At 36.0% G+C, this 23,328-nt stretch overlaps 2 protein-coding genes across 10 annotated transcripts in view; both read left to right on the top strand.

Annotated features, from left to right (window-relative positions):
- The window catches only part of LOC129792225 (supervillin), an 80,395-nt gene extending 63,045 nt beyond the window's left edge, over positions 1–17,350 (top strand). For 8 of the 9 annotated variants that reach the window (XM_055831063.1, XM_055831060.1, XM_055831062.1 and 5 more), the window contains 6 exons: positions 3,386–3,560; positions 4,796–4,948; positions 8,833–9,347; positions 10,611–12,632; positions 15,307–15,712; positions 15,778–17,350. In XM_055831063.1, coding sequence (XP_055687038.1) covers positions 3,386–3,560; positions 4,796–4,948; positions 8,833–9,347; positions 10,611–12,632; positions 15,307–15,712; positions 15,778–16,017 — 3,511 coding nt within the window. In that variant the 3' untranslated portion in view covers positions 16,018–17,350. Of the gene's footprint in view, positions 1–3,385; positions 3,561–4,795; positions 4,949–7,402; positions 7,514–8,832; positions 9,348–10,610; positions 12,633–15,306; positions 15,713–15,777 lie in introns of those variants that run through there. The other variant, XM_055831068.1, reaches the window with a different exon arrangement.
- A 4,002-nt stretch (positions 17,351–21,352) lies between these two features.
- LOC129792223 (uncharacterized) lies at positions 21,353–22,438 on the top strand. Its single transcript, XM_055831058.1, has 2 exons — positions 21,353–21,690; positions 21,870–22,438. The coding sequence occupies exons 1-2, from the start codon at positions 21,484–21,486 to the stop codon at positions 22,305–22,307; spliced, it is 645 nt and encodes a 214-aa protein (XP_055687033.1). The 5' UTR covers positions 21,353–21,483; the 3' UTR covers positions 22,308–22,438.
- Positions 22,439–23,328: the final 890 nt, after the last annotated feature.

The following is a 23,328-nucleotide window of genomic DNA, read 5'->3' as shown; positions in this document are numbered from 1 at the left end:
GATTACAAAAGTCCTCAAGATTGGGATTATTTGTATCATTTCTTACATCCTTTAATCCCTTTTATTTAATACTAATAAATATGAAGAAAAATTGTTTTCAAAACAAAAAGATATATCGATTAATTTGGCTCTAGTCTCCCCTAATCTATTTTAACACGCTACAATTTTAATTTGAATCATAAATAAGCAAGAAAAAAGAGTTTATTGGAAATTACCCGATATGACGAATTGAATGAATTAATCGAATTATCCGAACCAGCTGTTTCGAATTAATAAAAAAGCAAAAAGGGGATTTGTTGTTGACTCCACTAAACACATGATTAATTTAGTTGTTTGAATGAATTTAAGTCAGTGAACCTGGAGTTGGAAATTAGTTTATTGAGTGGGAGAAAATGTCAATTTATGCAAAACTTATACCAGGGGTGATACACACCCCCCGAATTTTCAAGTTTTAATAACCTTTGTGAGGGTGATGTGGAGGTGTCTGAAATGTCGGGAGAAAATGTTCATCCTTCTTGGCAAGAGAGATTTCCATGGAAAGCCCTGAAGGAAAATTCCTCGGGAGAAAACCAGACAGATGAGAGAAGACATGGGATGCGAAGAATGAGACGAATCATTTTTGTTTAGTCTGCTGCTGGAATATTATTGTAGTTCTAAATGGGAAGAGAATGGGTTGTGATGATATATTCTAAAAGATTTGTGGGATGAGTGAGAGAGAGAGAGTAAGAGCGTGAAAGGAAGGTTGGACTAAATCAGTTGATAGACACTCACTTCCCGGTGGTTCATTAAACTCCACGGTGGACCACTGTAATGGATTCTGGGCAAGATCATCACTTTCTTGTTTTTTTTTATACCTAAAATGTTTTGAGGAGGAGAAGTCAAAAAGAAAGAAAGGAATCTCACAAAGGGTTCACCGGCTTTCGGTGCGAGACTCTTCATCTGCGCATTGGACCGAAAATTCAACTGTGCACAGTGGTAGAGGTCTTCTTTGTCTCTTCAGCAATGACTCTTTACCGGCAATTTTATACTCTACCACACGGATGGAGAAGTAATAACAAAAAATCCCTCGAAGCTGCTCCACATTTTTCTCCACTTGAATGTCTCACTCTTGGTGAGCTTTTTTTTTGTGAAATACATCCATCAAGCGCACACTGTGTGCAGCAATTCTTTTGCGAATGATTTTCTATGTCGTCACAATAATTACACAATTCAATGTTGCAGGAGGTTTTTTTTTCTTCTTGTCTTTCTTTCTGGCAACCTCGTGTGGAATTTATAGAGCAATTTTTTTTCCCATGGAAGCTAACATTGAAAATGAAAGTCTTACCGCGCGGGATTTATTTTGTCTGCACGCATGGTGAGCAATGTGGATGGAGATTGAAACAAACACGTCTCGATTTATTGGGTGAAATGCTAATTGTGGGGGGATAGGCATAAAATTCAATAATAAATCCTCACTAATAAATAGACAATAATTAAATTCAATTCGTGACATGCATTCCACATTGCCACATTTTATTGCTTCGCTCCTCAATTGCTGGCGTTGGTGGTTGTCTGTTTTATTTCCCTCTTTGATCACCGTATAAGTTTATGTAATGCTCCCCTCATTATTTTTATGTTTATATGAGAAAATTGGGGCAGAAAAATTGATATTTTTTCGTTGTTTTGCTTTTTTTTTGCAAGAAAATCCCTTCAATTGTACAAGAAATAGAAAAGGAATATTTGGGAAGAAATTTTTCGAGCAAAATCTTTTACAGGAAGTTCCCAATTCGGCGTGCTCTCTAATTTGTTCTATTCGTGTAATTTTCTCTTCATGTTCTTATTCTTTTGGGGGTAACCTAAATATAAAGAGGAGAATGTGCCGTATTGTGCCTCATTTGTGCGATGTCTTATTAGAATAAATGAGAAAAAGACTGTTGTTGAGAAAACAGTTAACAAAATGACTATTTGTCGATTTTCTCAATTGACGAAATTATGCTTTAAAACATAATTGTCTGTTCAAAAGAGAATTATGAGAGTTTTCAAAATACTTTGGTTTTGTTCTTCTGTATCAGTTTAATATTAGAATTTCCTTATCAATAAAAACATTTAAAACACCTGTTTGCCTCACACAAAAATTTAACAAAGTATTGTAGCTTAAAATGGAACATAGGAGGAGTTTTCTGGAGCATTAATCATCACTCTATTTTCATTTCTCATTAAAATAAAATAAAATAGTACAACGTATTTATGCTAGAAATCTGATTGACAGCATAAATGCAATTTCTTTTGCATTTATATGCGCAAAGAAGAAGTCAACATATAAATTGAAATTTTCCAACCACAAATGACCACCGCAGAGTGAAAGCAAAAATCACTTTGTGGCACTTTTGCGCTACTTTTCTCACATGCAAACCCATTGATCATCATTCTTATCGACAGAAGCAGAGTTATTTAGCTAAATAAAATATGCTTGCTCGTGGTATCTCTTATCTTTCTACCAACATGTGAGATAGATAGGTGAGCTGTACTCTTTGACGATTATAGTGTTGTTTATTAAGGCATGTGGTGCAAAGTGAAATGCTGCGCTTTTTGCTCCATGAAAGGTGTTGCTTCTGATGTGACTTTGGCTTGGAAGTAAAATTGAAAATGAGCAACTTGAAAATATCTTCATCAACCAGCTTCTCTGCTAAATATACTAATTGCATCTCGTCGCATCATTTGGTGTGAGAGGTGATATTTGCGCGAAGTGAGAGAGTAGATGGGCAGTGATTGTGTGCTGAAAAAAAAAGGAGGTAATTGAGAAAGTTTATATTGAGGTCAAATATTGATAGACTCGATTGCTGCTGGAGCGTCATTGAGCTTCAATGTTACTTCTTTTCTTCTTTGAAAAATATCAATTCATCAAAACATTGATTGAGAGAGAGAGGGATTTTTCAACCACTCATCGTTGTAATTTATTTTCAATCTATTTTGCCAATTAAATGAATTGCATTCGATGATTCTTCACAAAAATCAGCAACCATCAATAGTTGGTCTAATGAAAAGTGACAAAGAGTAGAGCACAATATATAGAGGAGACGTGAGGTGGGTTTGGACGACTTTCTGCGTCGTTTTTCAAGGTAAAAAAATAACTGGAGAGGCAGTGTACAGAAGAGAACATGGTATTAATGTTAATTAATAAAGACACGATCATGTGTGTGCGCCTATGTACATCAAAGGCCACTCCTTTGAGAGACTCTAATCACAGTTTAACAAGTCAATGATAAATATTTGTGCCAGTTTCGCGGTAATTTTTCTTCCAACATTTCACGCATAGTTTAATTAAAATTTCCTTGCGTGCACCTTTCTTCAAAGCATTGTTGTTTTCACTTTTCTAAAAGCAACAACAAAAAATTTTCTTTTGCAGGAAAACAATCGCAAAGAGCAAGAGTCAATCGCAACTTGAACCATCTTTCCGTTATCACGTTAATCCAGCGGATGAATGTGATTCAACGGACTATTGCCAAGGGCTGAGGGGTGAGAAAGCTTCAGTGAATCTTCCGGATTACTTGAGAGGTGGCATACGACGAAGTTTCACTCAGGTGAGAATTTTATATTAAGGTGTTAAATCTATCAACACATCAATCATAAAATAAATGATCTGAAAAATAAAATTAGAACAGCTTAAAGCTTTAGAATTCTTCATTTTCTCATGCTCAATCTAATAATTTTGGAAATTCGCGGTTTTTTAGAGCGATTTACAAGTTAATTTTGAAGTGAAAAATTAAAAATTTAAGTGGTTAAGTCTTGATTAGAATTAAGAAATTTTACATTTAAAAAATAATTTTAGTTCTGAAGAATTTTTTTTTTAATTTTTTTATTTGGACTACCTAATTTAATTCCCAAAGAGTTTCGAAAATTGTTTGACCATTCTTTAGTTAGGGAAATGTTGCCCAATTCTGACCTCTTAGAGTCTTTTTTTTAATCAAGCTATTACTTAAAATTTTTAAGATTTCAAATGTAGAAAATTTTGGAAAAATAAGGGTCTTAAATTAGCTTAAAAATGGTAACGAGATTTATGAATATTGATTTCTTTTAATAACAGTTTTTTCCACTTTATTGGAATGTTTAGACCATGGTCCGCATTCGAATACTTTCCCTTATTAAATTTCCTGCAAGAAAAAATATTAATTTCATTTCTAAAAAAATGTTATTAAATTACAATGATGTCATTTCTTTGTTTTCCTTGAGACAATACAAGATTTTCTATAGATAGAGATTGAAATTAACACCTTTTGTGGGAGAATTTAAAATACAGAAGAACTTCATTTAATGAACATAATTCTCACAGATAAATTCCTTTTAAATAAATAATCCCTAAATGAATGAAAATTCAAAGAGAAAAATCAACGGAAATCTTTTTGTTTCTGGAATTTATTAATTAAACTTCTCTATAAAATATTTAATCAAATTTTATCGCTTTTTTATTGATTTACACAGATAAAAGGAAATTTAAATATTTATCAAAGCAATTAAATTCATATTACATTGTCTTAATCAAATTCTACGTATTATATTTACACGATTATATGCTCAACGTTGAAGAAAAGGTCAGAAACGATGAGAAGTCGCTAAAAAAAAAAATGCCGCGATAAGTTTTTTTTTTCAATCTTGCTATCTGCTTTAGATTTCCAATGAATTTATTCGATTACTCATCAATCAATACCCCCTCCATGTTCTCTCTCTCTGTCTCTGTGTTTGAAGATTGTAATTCGCGTCGCAAAAAAGAGAGAGATTTAAAAGCATTTTCTTATTATCTTTCTTTTTTTTAATGCAGGAAATGCGTCCGGATCAGGATCAAATCTCCAAGAGTGGCTCAATTGCTGACCGTCTGGCTGCGCTGCAGAAGAGCGGTGAGGATGATTGGAGGAAACGCTTGAGCAGTCGCAGAGACACAACGGACAATGTTTGCACAGAGAATCTCGTCAATGTGAGTTTTAAAAGTCTTTTTTCTTCTTTTTTTTTATCCAACATAAGAAACACAAAATCTCGCTAGAGATGAATGCAATTAATTCACTGCCCGTTTGGGGTGGGATAGTTGAGAGAGAAACAGAGATGGAGAGACGGCTTTTTAAGTGGACCTTTAAGAAGCATAAGAAGATGAAAAAAAAACACGATTGAAGCTGGATTTTATGGGGCTTCTTCTTATTCGTTGTGTGTCTCTCTATATGGAATGATTAGGAATTTATGGGAACACTTTTGAGGGAAAGAAAATTTTAAGAAATTACTTAATTCTGCGATGATTTTCATATTTTTTTTATTTTTAAACATTTCTACAGATTTTCTGTCCTTTGAAATACTGAATTCTAAATTGCTCTGGAATTTCTAGCTCTAGTTCTTCTCTCTCAGGGCTCTCTAGGAAGCAAAAAAAAAAACTTCCAAAGAGTTGAAATTTATTTTTGGCAAAAACTTGCCAAAGAATCTTTGTGATCTCTTCGCATATTGTTCCCATAATTCCCAACATTATGATCATCATTCCTCCTTGCTGTACGATCGAATAAAATGTTGTCGATTAAGTAAGAGAGACGACACTTGTAGCAAAGTTTTGTGCAAGTGAGAAAGGTATATATAGCTTATGAGGAGGGGGATGGAAAAAAAATCCAAATAAGTGACTCACAAGAGAATCACGGATGATAAACAATAAAGTCCCGCGAGAGTTTCTCTCGCTCTTTAGTGCTTTTTATGCAAAAGCCATTTTCAATGAGATTTTAGTCGATGTCGTTCCGTGGTGCGATAAACAATTCCTTTTTTCGTCTTCCGTGCAGTTTTTTCGATTTTCTTCTTCCTTTTTTTTCTCTTTATCTTCATCTTGACTCTCGTCCAAGGCTCTTTGTCCTCAGTCTGTAGAGCACGGCTTGTATTCAAAAAGAAGAAGATCATCAGGAGAATTTAATTTGATGATCACAGAGTGAAAGAAAAAAATGTAATCAATTGTGTTTCAAAGGGAATTTTCTTCAAAGGAAAAAAAAAGAAGTTAAAAGCTCTCTAGCTTTTGCTATCAAAGCTGATTTAGTGAAGCAAGAGCATTGGGGTGGGTGGGAAGGACGGGGGAGGAGGAGGTATTAAATGTGTGTTGTGATTAGATAAGATCGACGGCCAAGAAATGCTTTGCCCATAGTGTGTGGTGAGAGTGCAACAGTTTATGGGGAGATTTTCACCGTGTTGGATTAACGAAAAATAATTTTTGAGCTGTGCGCGCGTGGATTTATTTGTTCGGAATAGAGAGAAGATTTGTGAAGATGGATTGGGTGTGGTGGATTGGAAATTGCTCAATTATCGTTTTATTTGTCATCTTGGGGAAATTTGTCTGTGACACAGTGTCACGCATCAAAAGGCGCAGTGATGAACGTCGTTGGGAGACGGGGAAAAAAGTCAGAGATGCTGGAACACAGACGGAAGTTGTTGGTGTGGAAATTGCTACTGCAGAGAAGCCAAAGCGCAAAGTGAGGGAGGTCAAGACGCCAGAGGTGACTCAGAGGATAAAAATCCATGAGAAGCAACCAAAGATTATCACCACAAAGGTGCCTGATGTGAATGCTAATTTTTCCGCGGATGGACATGAAGACGAAGAAGTGGCCGAGAAGCCGAGTGTGAGGAATTTACGGAGGATTTTTGAGGATAAAAATCCACCGCAATCATCAGCAAAGACAGCCCTTGTGCGGAGGAATAAATTGACAGCTGATGTGAGGCTTAGGAAGCCTGGAAGTATGTTCCCAGATCCCGTAACCATTTCCCTGGTTAATAAGTACATGAAACCCCAAACAGCAGCAACGTCCGTTGTGAGACGTCGGCGCGTTCCCTCAAATTCCGATCGTGTCACCTCAATTGATGACATTCTGCGTCAGCAGAGACTCTCCCGGAGTCTCTCGGAGTACTCTGTCAGCGAATATGTTGACGAGGTGGAAAATAAGTCGGTTGAAAGTGAATTTAGGAAGTTAATTGATGCAACAACACCAGCAAAAAATCGTCGATCAACACCAAGTTTCAATGGGTCCTTCACGGAGGAGTTTGAGGATGAGCTGTGGCACCTACCGGGCAGTAGGAATTCCCTAATTTACCGCAAAAGCCTCACAAAGTGCATCTCAACGGAGAATATTGCCCAAAATGGGGAGACGATCCTAACACACTACCAAAGTTGCTTCGATCTCAGGCGCAATCCAGCGGACATCCCGCCAAATCTTCATCGTCAGGAGTCCCAATCTGTTAGTAATTTGCACACAACCACCCTTGAGGAGATTTACTACGAGAACAGCATCTCCAAGCACTTTTCGCAGTATTCCTTCCCCGAAATCTAGCTCATTTTAGCAGCAATAATTTATGCTCTAAAAAGAATCTTTGGCTGTGAAATCAATTTATTATTATTTTCTTTTTTAATTTGTGTGGAGTTTTTGTTGAATTTATTATTATGAAAAAAGAAATGTTAAAGGCGTGTGAAGATGGAGAAAGAAACAATGAAAAATTCGTCATACTCTGGGGTAGCATTGATAAGGCACATGTAGGTTGATAAGAAATTCTATCATACTATCGAGTTGAATTTTTGCAAAAAAAAATTCACAAAAGGGGAAAATGATTTCTCAATGAAAGTCAATCATAACGCGTCCAGTTATTAGAGTTGGTATACCACAACGCGGATGGGTCAGTCTATGCGTTGTAATTTAATTTGTGAGTAGTATAGTAGGCAAAGACGATTTTCTTGTAAATTTTTTTAATTTGACAGATTAAAATGCTTATATCTTAAGTTCTATTAGACCTACAGAAATTTCGTGATTAGTTATGGAAAGGTATTGAAATAAGCCATAATCTGACATATATTTAGAAACATTTCAAGGTCACCTCCAGAACACAAAATGGCGGTTTATTGTTTTACAAAAACAGTTTTTGGCATTTTTTGTCCGGAAGAAATGGTTTTAGAGGTTTCTGATATTCTAGAAAGTTGTAGAGTTTTGCAAAACCTTTAAGTTGATACTAAGATGGGCAAAATCGGACAAGCGGTTCAAGAGATATGGCATTTAGAACTTTTCAAATTCAAGAATTATTCAAATGGCTATATCTTCTAAACGGCGACATAGATTTTCTTCATTTTCGGACTGGTGATAGATATTGAGTCAGGCTATAACATATCAAAATTTAAAGGAAAACGATAACAGATGTTCGGAGATATTGCCCCTTAAAGTTAGGCAATTTTTGTTTTTGATTTTAGCGCCTCTTGCGGTCATTTTTGGAACTTGGAATGTTCTAGACAGTTGTAGGGCTTCTTGATACCTTTCATTTGATACCAAGATGGTCAAAATCGGTCAAGCCGTTCTCGAGTTATATCGAAAAAACACTTTTTGCTTTAGACCGCCATATTTGCTAAACGGCTTGACCGATTTTCAAGTATGATTTGTTGATGAAAACGTCTCACTAAGCCCTACAACATACTAAAATTTCAGATCTCTAGCTATAAGGGAAGTGGTTGACGGTGTTTCAAAATGGCGGATGGCGGCCATCTTGGATTTTGAAAATGCGAAAAAATGAAAATTTACACCCACATTTCTATAGAAAACTTCAAACCGGAAGTCTCTATCTGTTACCGTTCTTGAGCTATAAGGCAAAGTTTGGCGCACCGGCCGGCAGGACGGCCGGCCGGCAGGCCGGCCGGCCGGATCAAAAATTTTCCACCACCATTTTCGTAATGTGGGATGTCTAAAACGTGCTCATACCAAGTTTGAGCCCGATCTGAGGTGGTCGGTTTTTCCGACGATTAGAATACTTGGTATGCCACGATTGTGGTATACCAACTAATAGCTTTTTTTCTCACTCTCAACATTACAGAATGCCCTCCTGTTGGCACAATCCCTTGAGAATGCAGACAAATCCGAAGCTTCGGCAATAATTGCGGAGAAGGAAATTGGCAGCAAGGTCAGCGATAGGTTGAGTAAGCTTGAGATTTCATCGCAAAGCTGGAAGAATCGCATTGAACCGTCGGACGCGCAAAAATTCACAGTTGCCGCTCAAGTAAGGACTCCGGCAAAGTTGCCCTTTGACAAGGTCAATGAGAAGCATAGTCCGCCACAGAGAATTTTCCGCAGTGCCAATCCGCCGTTGTTGGGACTTGCGAAGAGCCCATCGATGATGGTGCAGCAGAGCACGGATGTGATGACGCCACCGGCACTCAAGAGGAGTGTCAGTGTGCCCGGGGAGGAGGCGCAGGAGGCCACAACGAGGGTTACAGTCCTCCAGCCTGATGACGATGAGACCTTTGAGAAATTCTTCTGCGGTATACGCAACACTGTGATAGATGAAGAAGTGGAAATTGCCGATTTTGATGCCATAAAGTCAACGGAAAGGTAAGGAGAAACATTGACCAATTTCACATTGAATGCCATTTTTTATTACCTATTGCAAATAACCCCCTAATAGGTAATTAAGCGCCCGATATCACCTTGCTTTTGGCTCAATAGAAAAGCAAGAAAGTCATAAAGTTTGATAAGAAAAGTTTCTTTTTTTAATGTCATGAGAACCTTGAATCGTGTTGCAGACAAAATTAAAAAATATTGAAAGAGAAATTAGAATTTTTTTTTAGTTTTATTGAGAAATGTATTTTAAATGGAGATAAATTAGGGAAAAGTGGGGCTACTTGAGTCAATTTTCATAAATTTTTATCAGCAGGATTTCCAAAAAAAAAACAAGAAATTTTCCTCGAGAAATCATTCTTATAGGAAATTTCTTGCCCTACGGGATTTAATCTTTTGATCAGAAAATTAAGATTTTGGACAAAAAAAAAAGCTGCTTTTGGTCAGGATAATGCTAATTTTTCAGATGCAGACTTTTCTGACAAAATAGATCTTTTCAAAAAATGAACATTTTTCTGACAGCTGGATTTTTTCACCAAAATCCTAATTTTCTAATCAAAAGTTGGGACCCTTTAATCATTTATATTTTTCTGGGGATTCTTTATTTATTTCTTCACCAATTGACGTCTTCCATCAAACGTTAGAAATTTCCTTCTAAGTTTTGACATTTTTTTCTCTCTAGCGTTTGACATTTCTGACATTTGACGTTCCTATTCGAATATTTGAATATTTTCGTGACGTTTATTCCGCGTTAGTCTTTTACTCGAACTTTTAAAACTTTTGACAAACATTTTTTTAACGTGTGACGTTTCTTTTTTCATCCATTTCTTTAAATTCCTTTTCTATCCCTTAACGTACATTTTTCTTCATAACTCTTTTGAAGAATATTGAAGCATATTTTTTAACGTTTGACGCTTTTTTTTGTAACGTTTGAAATTTTCAAAAAGAAATCTAATGCTTTTGGTTTCTTCTTTTCTAACGTTTTGTCAAGTTAGACATTTTACAATAATTTCAAGCGCTTAATGTAATTTTTTAACGTGCAAATTTTCCATTCTAACGTTCAAAAGTAAAGGATTTAAGGGGCTGTTTAGACACCCAAGGATCACCCTAGCTACGTCCCTGCCATAAGAATAGTTAGTTATTTGCCCCCCCCCCCCTTAACAGAATATTTAATTTTATTCAAATTATTTAGATAATTTCCAACAATTTTCTTCAATTTTTCCCTAATTTTTGAATAATTGTAAAAAAAACTTCCAGGTTGGCATTCAAGCGTATTGTACAGGGCCCAAAGGGACGTCGTGCTGCCCGGAATCCCCTTAAATCCCTGGCAGCACGTGCGAATATCCAGAATGAGTACACGGAGGTGAAGAGTGGCGTAACGGAGCGGGAGATGAAGCGAATGAAGCTCGAAGAGATGGCCAGGAAGAGTCATTTAGCCGTAGAGGCAATAGCTGGCTTGGCATCCGTTGAGGATTTCAAGAGTGTCAACCTCAAATCACACGCTCTACCCCTCAATACGTCCTACTTACCCTACAAAGGCACGATGTTGTTGCAAATAAAAGGCCGGACGCACGTTCAGACGCGTCTTGTGGAGCCCACGTATAGTAGCATCAACACGGGGGATTGTTTTGTCCTCGTGACGACAGATAAACTCTTCCGGTTTGTCGGTGGGGCGGCAAATGTGATTGAACGCACACGAAGTCAGCATGTTTGTGCATTTATACTGGAAAATCGAGATTTGGGATGTGGGGCAACGAGGGAATTTGTCGTGACGGACCGGAAGCCCGGGAGGCATGATGAGGACTTCTGGCGCGTGCTGGGGAGACCAAAAGACTGGGAGATTGTTGAGTGTGGGCATGCGGATGAGGATGATCTATTCGAAGGATGTCTCACGGAGACAAATATGGTGTTTGAATATCACGATGAGGCTCTCCATCCTGTTGAGGAGTACTGGGGCTGTGCGCCGCGTATTGAGATGCTGAATCCCGACAAAGTGTTGGTGTTCAATTTTGCCAGTGAAATGTACGTGTGGAGCGGGAAGAATGCCGATGGGGATGCAAAGAGGGCAGCTCTGCGGTTGACGCAGGAAATGTACAATGCTGGCTATGACTATGAGGCGTGTGATTTGAATCCCGTGGAATTTGCCACGTTGGCGGGTGCCAGGGAGGAGAATGTGGTGGAATTTGTGCGAAAGACACGGCCAGAGTATCCGGAATGGTGTCTCCTGGCGCGGGTGACGCAGCACACGGAGACAGTGCTGTTCCGGGAGAAATTTCTCGATTGGCCAGACTATACGCGTGATCCGCTGTGTCAGGAGTACTCCGTCCATGGGATTGGGGGTATTAAGCCACCCGATGGGGAACTTCTCTTCCACACGGGGCAGTATGAGGAGCCGAATGTGGTGCTGGAGAATACAAATCTCGGTCGAGGGCATTTCTACTATGATCACGACACAATGAGGCATTTCGACGTACTCACGGACGCCGTGCAAATGTGGCAGATTCAGGAGAATACCTTCGATGTGGTGGATGAGGGATGTTTTGGGCACTTTCACACCGACAGCAGCTACATCATCAAGTGGATTTATCGCATTAGTGTGACCGTGCGTGAATTGTCGGGGAATATCTCAAATAGGAGCACCGTGGGTAGGGATCGGTGTGCATACTTTTGCTGGCAAGGAATCGCCTCGAGTGCCAATGAGAAGGGTGCTGCGGCACTCTTCACGGTGGAACTGGACAAGGAGAAGGGGTCACAGGTGCGTGTGCGTCAAGGGCAGGAAGATACGGCATTTATTCGTCTCTTTGGCACCATGATCATCCACTGTGGACGCGAAACATCCTCATGGAGACTCTACATTGTCAGTGGGAATGATGCATGCGAAACTGTACTCACGGAAGTTCCCTGTGAGATGGCACAACTCCGTTCCCGGACGTGCTTCATCCTCATTCATGGAGATTTGCAGGAAATTCGCATTTGGACAGGCTGCAAGGCCACGGATAATACTCAAAAAATCACCAAAAATGCCGCTGAGAAGATCAAAGAGCAATGCTCAAAGGAATTTTTTAGCTCAGCCACAAATTCCGATGAAATTTCCATTAAGATTGATTACGAAGGTTCCGAATCGGATGAATTCTTCGATGCAGTCGGTGGGAAGAAGCGTGAGGAGTACTTTAGTCTACTGGAACTTGAAGATCACATTACGGACTTTACGCCGAGACTTTTTCATTTTTCACGCACCGACGGAGCTTTCAAGGCTGTGGAGTTGTTTAGTCAATTGAGGTAAGTAAATGGATGAATGAACAATGTGTAGGATTGATTCTAATATGAATCTTTTATTTTCCTACAATTCGTCAGTTGTAATATTTTTGGTATTATGGTTGAAAATCTTGAAGGATTTTGATTGTTTAGGCGAATAATCACAATATTTCCAAAGATCTGAATATTCTTATTTTCAGCTAAAATTTAGTACTTCTTCGGTTTGAATTTACCACTTTTTCAGTTTAAATTTACTGTTTTAGCTGTGATTCTTTCTTCAAAGAATTTACTGTTTTAGCTGTGATTCTTTCTTCAAAGAATTAGCTGTGATTCTTTCTTCAAAGAAGCACAGCTTCTGTGTACACTCTAAAATGCAAAGTCGTCAGATCGGGCTCAAACTTGGGATGACCACGAATTAGGGTCCCCACATTCCAAAAAACGTATGCGCCAAAAATCGGTCCGTCCGTCCGTCCGGCCGGCCGGCCGGCCGGAGTACAACTCTGAATTGCGAGAGAACGGTAATAGATAGAGACTTGCGGTCAACGGCAAAGTTCATATATCAGGTGGAAGACATACGATTATGATGTCAAATCCAACCCCCCACCCCCACGTCCGCCATTTTGGATAACCACCAAATTTTGTTTTCGCTATATCTCAGGCCCTATTATAGCTAGAGGTCTGAAATTTTGGTATGTTGTAGGGGCCATCAAGACCTTTCCAACGATACCTCATTTTCGAAAATCGGCCAAGCCGTTTATCCAATATGGCCGCCACAATTTTTCATCGAAAATCGGCCATAACTCGAGAACGGCTTGACCGATTTTGATCAACTCGGGCTCAAATGAAAGATATTAATGAGCCCTACAACTGCTCGGAACATTGCAAGTTCAAAAAATGACCGCAAGTGGCGCTAAAATCGAAAACAAAATTTTCGATGAGTTTTCGATGAATATCTCGAGCACCGCTTTATAGAATTGTTTCAAATTTTTATATGTTATAGCTGGCTATAATATCTTTTATCATGCCAAAAATGAAGAAAATCTATGTAGTCGTTCCGGAGATATCGCGTTTTAAAGTTAACATGACATATCTTGAGTTGCATGAGACCAACGCCCCGCGAAGCGGGGCGTTTTATATATACATATATAAAAGTAAAGTAAAATATATATAAATGCATAGATATATACATTATATATACATATAAAAATGCAAAGATAAATATTAAATATAGCATGAATGGAACAGTATAAAGCGAAAGAACGGTAAGTAAAACTTACAGGCTGTGATTCTTTCTTTGTCAGTGAAATGTGAAGATGGCTGAAAATTGAGGATGGGCAAATTTTGAGGAGAGACTTACTCGTGAGCCGAATCACAGCCAACGCCCTCCACGATTCAGACTTTCTTCAAAATTTCAGCGCGTTGGCTGTGATTCGGCTCGCGAGTAAGTCTCTCCTCAAAATTTGCCCATCCTCAATTTTCAGCCATCTTCACATTTCACTGACAAAGAAAGAATCACAGCCTGTAAGTTTTACTTACCGTTCTTTCGCTTTATACTGTTCCATTCATGCTATATTTAATATTTATCTTTGCATTTTTATATGTATATTTTAGTACTTTTCAAGATTGAATTTAATACTTATTCGCCATAAATTTAGTACTTATTCGGGATAAAAGTACTTTTTACATTTGAATTCAGAACTTTTTCATTGCTACTTTCTCGGTTTGAATTAACTGTTTTTTATTTAAGTACTTTTCAGGATTGAATTTAGTACTTTTTAGGCTTAAATTTAGCACTTATTCGCCTTAAATTTAGTACTATTTCCGATTGAATTTAGAACTTTTTCAGTTAGAATTTACTATATTTTCGACTAGAATTTAATACTTTTAATTATTGGATTTACTGCTTAAGATTGAATTTTCAAAAAAAAAAAAAACAAATCTAGCCGAAGTAATAAACTCAAACCGAAAAAGTACTAAATTCAACAGTTAAATGTACTAAATTCTACCCAAAATCATAATAAATTCTAGCTTAAAAAGGTATACTGGAATACAATGGGAAAAAGTACTAAATTTAAGTCTACAAAGTACTAAATTGAATTTAACTTCTTTGGCTAGAATTTAGTACATTTTAGGCTTTTGTTCCGCAGTCTTTACCAATTTAAGACTAAAAAATTTTTTGGCGAATCATCCGAATATTTTCATTCAGATAAACAGATGGTATTCTGGATAAAATCTTTAAAGGATTTTTACCGCTATATTTGTTTCTTTAATACGGATTTTGGAAGGAGAATCACTTTTCCAGGGCTCGTTAGAGATCTTTCTGAATATTTTCTGGTACAATATTTTCTTTTGTTTCCTTTTATAGAATGACACATAGAAGGATTTTAAAAATTTCAATTGTCAAAATTTTATAAGAATTTTTAAGTTTGTTAGAATGGAAAATATTTTTACAAGAATTGACTCCAATAATTCCTGAATTAAAAGTAATTTGCATTGAAAAATCTAATTAAAGAAACAAATAAAACGGTCTAAATCCTTTAATGATTTTACACAGAATACCAAAAAACCTTACAACAGACGAATTGCAAGGAAAGAAAATAAAAGATTTTTATCAGAATCGACCTCAATAATTCCTGAATTAATGAAGAGATTTTTTCTTAAATTAATTTTTAATTTTTCTTCTTTCCTTCTTGAGTAGAACTCGCGAGCATGCAACGCCATATCCTTTCTCACAGCTGGACCTCTATGGAGCACGTCAGCCCACAATCTTCCTCCTCGATGCAGGTGAGAAGCTGTGGCTGTGGATGGGCTGGTGGCCAAAGGAGGACAGCGATTCGAGTGAGGATAGTGACAATGAGTTGGTGAATCGTGCTGGGGAGACTCGATGGCTTGGCGAGAGGCGGGCAGCTCTCGCAACGGCATTGGGCTACTGGAAGGCCAAGAAGGAGGCACAACGGGAGGAAGATGAGTCCGGGAGTGGAAGTGACGATGAGTCCGGGAGTGATGCAGGGAATGTTGTCTGGGCGGGTTTGGAGCCACTTGAATTTATCTCGCATTTCCCCGATTGGACGGCTCATCCGCACGTGGAGGAGATCAATCGGATGGTGAGTTTGAGAATCTCTTTGATTCTCTTCTTTTTATTAATTTTTTAAAAATTTATTTCTCAAAGGATGGACGAAGTGAGGAACTTGTGTCAATTGGGCAGTATCTGAGTCAAATAACACAGCGAGAGTACCCCCTGGAGACACTCCTGGCGCGTCCACTGCCCGAGGGTGTTGACCCCACGCGCCTTGAGCTCTACTTATCGCCCGAAGACTTCGAGGAGGCCCTCGGGATGGGCCGTAGTGACTTCCACGAGCTCCCATTTTGGAAGCAAACAAAGCTAAAGAAGGAAATTGGACTCTTCTAACACGCACCCACGTCTGGCCGGGATCTTTTGGGGATTTCTCAGTATTTTCACACATTTTGGCACCACTTGAGGCGGGATTTAGTCGGTAAATTGCTCCATTGCAACAGCTGAACTGAATTAATGAAAAAAAAGACCGAAAATCTTCATGGAAAAACAACAAAAATTTAACGTTAATTACTTACAAATTCTTAATGAGAAAACAAAAAAAAATTTAAATCATTATCTAACAGCACACAGAGCTCCTCCCACATACACACACCCAAGAAAAGATGAAAAAATCACAAACCCTCCGTAAAAAAGAAAATTATTCAAATAAAACTTTAAAAAATTGATGTATAATGGCGCAATTTTTGGCCTTTTATTGGCATTTCGCGCATGTTTTTTTTCCCTTTCTAAACGTCGCGCAATTTTGTCTCTATTTTGCATTGAAAAGAAAATTTTTCTGTGGCGAATTTTTTAAAAGAAAAAATAAATGTTAAATTTAATAAAAAATAAAAATTATCAGCAACAGAAGCACTCGCGTGAAGATAACGTTAGTTTTTAAGGTGATTTAGTAAAGAAAAAAAAAGTTTAATAATAAAAGAAAAACTCACAGATTCAATTTCGATAAAAAAAGAACTAAAATGGTGCCTTTGAATGGAGTGTTTCACACACATGAAAGGAAAAATAAAGAAAAACAATTAAGAGCACGTCTGTGGGGCAGCCAAATAAATAAGGAACTGCACAGTCAACATCTTGAAATGATTTAAAAGAAAAAAGAATTGAAAAATATATTTAAAAAAAAAACATTTTTTAAACAACTACATTGAGGACAAAAACATTCTAAATTTTTTATATAAGAAAAAAAAACTAATTGATAAAGATTAAGAGATTTTCAACAACAATCACCCGCCCCCCCAACACACCCAATTTTATTCCCATCATAAAAAATTTCTAGTCTCTGATGTAAAAAAAAGAAGAATATTTGAAAGATTAACTGCATTTGATAAGAAAAAAAACTCTCATACTCACAAAAAATCATTTTACTGAGAAATAAGCATTTTTTTTTAACTTTAGACAACATTTTTGACATAAATTTTCATTTCATCCGTGTGCCAAACAAAGCGACTCATTGACTCATTTTTCTTTACATCCTTCTTTGAACTTAGACAGTGAGAACAGCGAGCAAAGAAGGGGGTAAAGATGATGCAGAAGAAATTGTATAAAGAGAAAAATCACGGATTGGTGCTTTCTTTTCTTCTCTCTACGGTGTTTTCATTAAAATTCTTTAATAAATATAATCAAGAACAATATCTTAATTGTAAGGAAACAATAAAATCGAAAGAAGTGCGCATTTGTTAAGTTTTTCTTTCCTTTTTCATTTTCATATTAGTCGTAAAAAAAAAGAGGAAAAGACCTCTGAAGAATCAAGTGTCGGGAAGGATGAAGAAGAAATTCCTGAAGTTACGAATGGTGAGAGAAAAGTTTTCTTTAAAAAAATTAAATAAAAGCAAGAAAAGCTTTGAAAGTTTTCAAAGAAAATTAAATTATCTGATTTTTTTCTTAAAAATATTCTTGGAAGAAAATTGGTTAAAATAACTGAAGTAATCTGTGAAAAGGCATTTTAGAAGAATATTTCAGTTATTTTAACTGATGTTTTGAGATAAATTGTCATTTTATTTCAATGAAATGTTAAAAACGCGGATCGAAATAGTCCGAAAGACTGAATTTATTTGATGAAAGATTCGAAACAGTCAAAACAAACTCAAAGTTATTTGCATAAAATAACAGAAACAGGCAAAAGAGCAAAAGTTATTCAATTAAAGAATAATATAGCAGATTGAAACAGTTGATTTGGCCAAAGTTTATCAGCTGCACCAAAAGTACTTTCAAAACTTGAATTGGTCATAAAGATAGAAGTACTTTCACTCTTTTAAAAAATTGGTTTAAATGACTGAAGTTATCAGTCATGATTTTCCACCATTTGAATCACTCAACAATCGAAGTACTTCAAATGATTGCAACACTTACGCCATGTCATTTAACTGAATTATTCTGTCAATTTTACTGAAGGATTTCGGTCGTTTCGACCAATTTAAGTGGTGGAAGATCATGACTAATTACTTTAGTAATTTAAAACAATTTTTTCTAAACAGTGTCAGTGTAATTGACAGAATCGTTCTGACAAATCACGTTTTGCGAAGTGTTTCCACCAATTAAATTAGCCAAAATACCCTTTTGCTGAATAAAATTGTCAAATATCTTTCACTAATTGAATTAGTCAAAATGACCAAATTTTTGACAGAAGGAAATTTATGAAGGATATTTGACAATTATTTCTGTTACAACAACAGAAGTTTTCTTAATAGTGAAACATTGAGTTTAACAATTCATAAAATAGTAAATTTCTTTCTGGAAAATAAATAAAACTCTTTTAAATGAAATTCTTGGCTCAAAAGTAAATCTTTCATTAATTCATTAAAAATAAAATAAATTTTGAAATTTCATCGAAAAATTCAGTCAAAACTATTATTTTTCTTATGAATTTTTATTTTATTTCAAGTCGAAGTAGATCCAAAAATTCTCAAAACTTCCAAAATTATCGATCTTCTCACAATTCCAGGAATTTTTCATTGCTCATCCTGATTCTGGCACTTTCTTCCCTTGTACAGTGTATTATTTTTTTCTTTCTCATGAGATTTTCATTTGTTTTTGTATGGATTTTCAAAGGAAAACCCTCATCAATAGATTTCCCGATGGGTTTTCTCTTAACTTTCTCTCCCGCCCCAGAATCATCATTTCTTTGTTTTTTTTATACATAATAAACATACATACTTTTTATATATAATCTCTAGAACTATATTAAATGAAAAAAAATCAACCACATTAACTGAAAAAAAATTATTTATGAAGAAAAAATCATTAAATAAGATGAAGAAATTTTTTAACATTTAATTCATCTTTTGACAATGTACTTAAAGAGATAAAAAAAACAGTGAAGGAAAATAAAATGAAAAATGAAATAAATGTGGAGATCACACACAATTTTTTATATGATAAAAAATATCTTCGTGTAGGTGTAAATTCTCATTTTATCATAAAAATGTTCGTAGTGCTTTTTTTTTTCAAAAATAAACTGAAAAAGAACATCTTAAAAAAACCAAAAAAAGTCGTTTTATTGTGGATTTTATTTAAAAAGAATTGTTTTGCCTTCATCGCGGCGATTAAATGAATTTTTTTTCCTTGCAGAGTGGAAAGAAATGAAAAAAAAAATCAACTCTTTGGCTTTTATGGACACCTTGAGGGTTTAATCTTGAGATCATTCTGATGAAATTATTTATTGTTCTACGTTCTTGAAAAGACATAGAGAGAGAGAGACGGAGATAAGCCACCGTTTGTCACTTTGAGGCTGTGAAGTTCTCAATTAAAACAACTGTGAGATAGATGTCTTAATAAGAAAGCCAAAAGAAGCTTGCGGGGTTTTTTGTGTGATTAAAAGCACACACAAAGAGAGAGATAAGGAAGTCAATTCTAGCTCGTAAAAATCATCAAAGAGAGAATCTCATTTGATGGACCACGCGGGAACAACATAGAATTGGAGCAGCACGAGTCGCATCAATAAAATCTTCTTCTAAATGGTAATTATGAGATAATTATGCTGCATTTGCAAGTTAATTAGTTGAGATTATGAGATTACGCATTAAATTTATGCGGATTGGGAAGAAAAAGAAGTTCCAGCTGAGTCTTGCCTCTCTCTGGAGAAAAAAGATTTCATTTCCTATGGCTTATTTAGATCTTAAATCTTTAATGAAAATGTTTCTTTCGCAATTCTCGAAGAATCTAAAGAAGATTTTATTTTATTTTCAGAGAGTAAAGAGTCATAAAAATTGGCACAAATATTCTTTAAAGAATTCTAATAAGAACGATTGCTCGTTTACCCTCAAATATTTTTATTTTAAATTCTTTTTACGACCTCCTTACTAAGGAAAAAGCTTGAAAAACAGTTTTTTCATCTGTTAAAGAATAGAAAGAACGAAAAATAGTGACGTCATTGATTGTTTTTCAATAATTTTTCCTTCTAGGAAAGAGCTGGATAAGAAAAAAAATCTTTTAAGCAAGGGGAGTTTATCTGGACGAAATTATTCGGATCTTCGGAAATATTCGGTTTATTCGCTAATATGTATTCGGATGATTCGCCAAGAAAATTTAAATATAAAGTGAAAGCTTAAAAATGTTAAATTCAAGCATAAAAAGGCTTAAATAAAACCGATAAGTAGTAAATTCAAGACGAAGAGTTATAATTTCAAGTAAAAAAAAGTAGTAAATTCAACCCAAAAAAATACTAAATTTAAGCCGATAAATATTTGGTTTTCAGTCTCAAAACAGCGCAGATTGAGGAACAAAACTTTATAAAAAATCATTAAAATATAAAAGAGGACAAATTTAAAACCGAAAAGTAGTAAATTGATGCTAAAAAGTAGTAAATTTAATCTAAAAAAAAGACTAAATCCAAGCCAAAAAGTTCTAAATACGTTTTTGGATTTTTTCCGGTTTTGAGTTATTCGGTTTTTAGCAAAAGATTTTCATGTGAAGTCAAATATTCAGATCTCAGGAAATATTCGGATGATTCGCCAAAAAACCAAAAGATTCGCCAGATAAACACCCCTTGCTTTTAAGGGTTTGAGAAAAGCTTAAAAAAACATATTTTCCAAGCAAATAAAACGAAATTTTGTTCTATCTAAACTAGGAAATATGATATTTTGAGCTTTTTCCAAGCCCTTAAGTAACTTTTTCTTGCTTCGCTCTTCCCTATATTTTCCCAAAAATTCTCAGTGGAAAATGAGAATTCATCTAAATGACCGTAAAGAAGGAAATTCTTTTTGATGATTTTTTATTCATTTTCTTTTCAATTCTCTCATATTTATCACGTCTCAATTTATCTTTCTTGTGCTTCTTGTGAGATATTCTCCCTATAAAAAGCGGATAATCTCTTTTTCTTAGTTCTATGCAGAAGTGGCATTAACTTATAGGTCTTTTCTTCAATAAAAATTAAAAGAAAATCAATATAAGAATATTTCTTCCCAATTCTTCATTCTCCTTGTGTGACAATCTCTTGGCAATCTCTGTGACAAAAATTAAATTTATTGGCCTAAAGACACAGAAAAAGCCCCAATTTCACGAAGCACCATGCTGCAAAAGTTCGCGAAAAGAATTTAATGAGACTTCAATGATGGAGTCGGAGGTAATTTGGAAATTTGCTCAGGTTTATCGAACTCTGAGGCAGATTGTTATCTGTGTGTGAGTTTTTTTTTTTAGTTAAAATGCAATTAAATGCGGGCCCCACGATTAGGCATGCAGAGCACCTCCTGCGGATAAATAAATTTGTGTTCATCACCTGATTATAAAATACCCTCAACACCTTATTCACTGCCCCAGAAATTCTTTACAATTTTCACAGCAAAGAACTTTTTTTTTCGCTCTTTCGCGATGATTTTTGTGCATTTTTTCGTGATCCTCACATTGGGGATGTTTTTTGTTGTGCAGGGAGATGAGAATCCGGGATTCTTCCTGAAGATTACGAAGAATGTCCCACGGATTGGACGAAGATCCCTCCCGACAACTTCGGAAGTGGATAATTTCTTCTTCAAAGGACTCAAAAATGTCCCACGGATGGGTAGAAGGAATGATCTTATGGTGAGTTTTTCTTTCCTTTTAATATCTTGGTGGGTACTTACGGTTCTTTCTTGTATCTTTGTGGCATCATTACCTCTCTTCTTCGAACTGCCTTGCACCTCTAGAAAAATTCTTGCTCCTTTTGCTCCTGAAAAAAAAAGAGAAATAAATTTAATGTGAAAAATTTTTCTTCTGCCCAGGCGGAGGAGAAATCTCCCGAAGATGACGTTCAAGCGGAATTTTCTCCGGGAGATTCAATGAGAATCCAAAAACGTGGTCAACCACCACCATCATCGGGAAACTACAACAATGTTCAGCCTTTCGATTTACGCCTCCTCTTTGATATTCTCGCTGATGACTACACAGATCTCAAGTTTGTCTCCTGGAGGGATTTCGATGAAGCCCTCGAGGCGGACACGGTGCTCTTTGAGAAACTATCGCAGGTGGCAAAGGAGAAGGGTTCCCCGGAATGGAAGACTCACATGAGAGCAAATAATTTTGTCTCTCTCCTCCCAGGAAATGGCAACAGGCACTCAATTGATGATCTTCTCTACCGCCACGATCGCCCCATGGGAGGCTATGGGCAGAGTAACTATTTAGACGCCAGGAAGGGTGATCTAAACAAGGAATTCTTCTAAAATCTTCTCATTTCTCCGGGAGAATTTGAGAAAATGTTTAAGATTTTTAGGAATTTATGATGACCAAGGCATGATTTCTGGAAGCATTTTTTTGCATTTCCTTTCATTGAAATAAATTTGCAAAACTTACAGCTGCGATGAGTTTTTTTTTCTTATACTCGCGATGGAAATTGGATTAAACCCTGATATGTCCGCATGGATTTAAAGAAAAATTGCGAAGTCTAATTTCAAAATTAAGTGGAAGAAAAGCCAATTCTCAACAGAAATTCTTGAAATTTCGCTTTAAAAGCTCTCTAAAACTCCTTCCTTCAATTGAATCCGTTTGGTTTTTAAGAAATTGCGAATAAAATTGATCAATTTATTGAGCCCAATATTGATTCAATGTAAGTCTGCATAGTTGGCCAACTATTGATCAATCATATTTAGAAACGTTAGAAACAAATATTGCTCAATTTGTAATCAATCAATAAATGATCAACCAGAAAATTACTGCTGCGCTAGGATTTAATTAATATTTTTGTTTATCAAAATCAACAATGAAAATTTTCCACGTGTACTAAATAATGAATAAATTAGCAAATTAAATATGAAAAATTGCTGCAAAATATCCCCACAGTCTCACCTCAAATTCTCTTCTATTTTAAGAATAGAAAAATTCAATAATTCAACATATTTAATTCTCAATGACCTCTCCACAGGGATTTAATGAAGAAAAGGTCAGGAGAAGCCGTAAAAAATAATATTCACGTGCGAGTAGGTTAATTGTGACGAAACACCCACAACATTCACCGAAAGAGCTAAAAGACAAGCCCCAAAAGCACAAGAAAAAAGTGAAATATTCAGGAACAAGACAAATAGACAAGAGTGACAATGTGCGCACCCAACAGCAACAACATAAAGAAAAAAAAAGAATTAAGATCGCCCCGGAAGGCAGTGAAGGTGCCAAGACAGTATTCCCACAGCAATCCATCTTCCTATCGCGATGGCGAGATTCGTTGGCAAAAATTTCGTGCAATTCACC

Source organism: Lutzomyia longipalpis, chromosome 3 (assembly GCF_024334085.1).
Source record: "Lutzomyia longipalpis isolate SR_M1_2022 chromosome 3, ASM2433408v1".
Lineage (NCBI taxonomy): Eukaryota > Metazoa > Arthropoda > Insecta > Diptera > Psychodidae > Lutzomyia > Lutzomyia longipalpis.
Note: the sequence above shows the minus strand (reverse complement) of the source record. Positions and strands in the feature narration are given on the sequence as shown.

Coding starts and splice junctions, on each gene's coding strand:
- LOC129792223 (XM_055831058.1), top strand. CDS start 21,484: ATGATTTTTGTGCATTTTTTCGTGATCCTCACATTGGGGATGTTTTTT. Junction 21,691..21,869: donor GTAGAAGGAATGATCTTATG/GTGAGTTTTTCT, acceptor TCTTCTGCCCAG/GCGGAGGAGAAATCTCCCGA.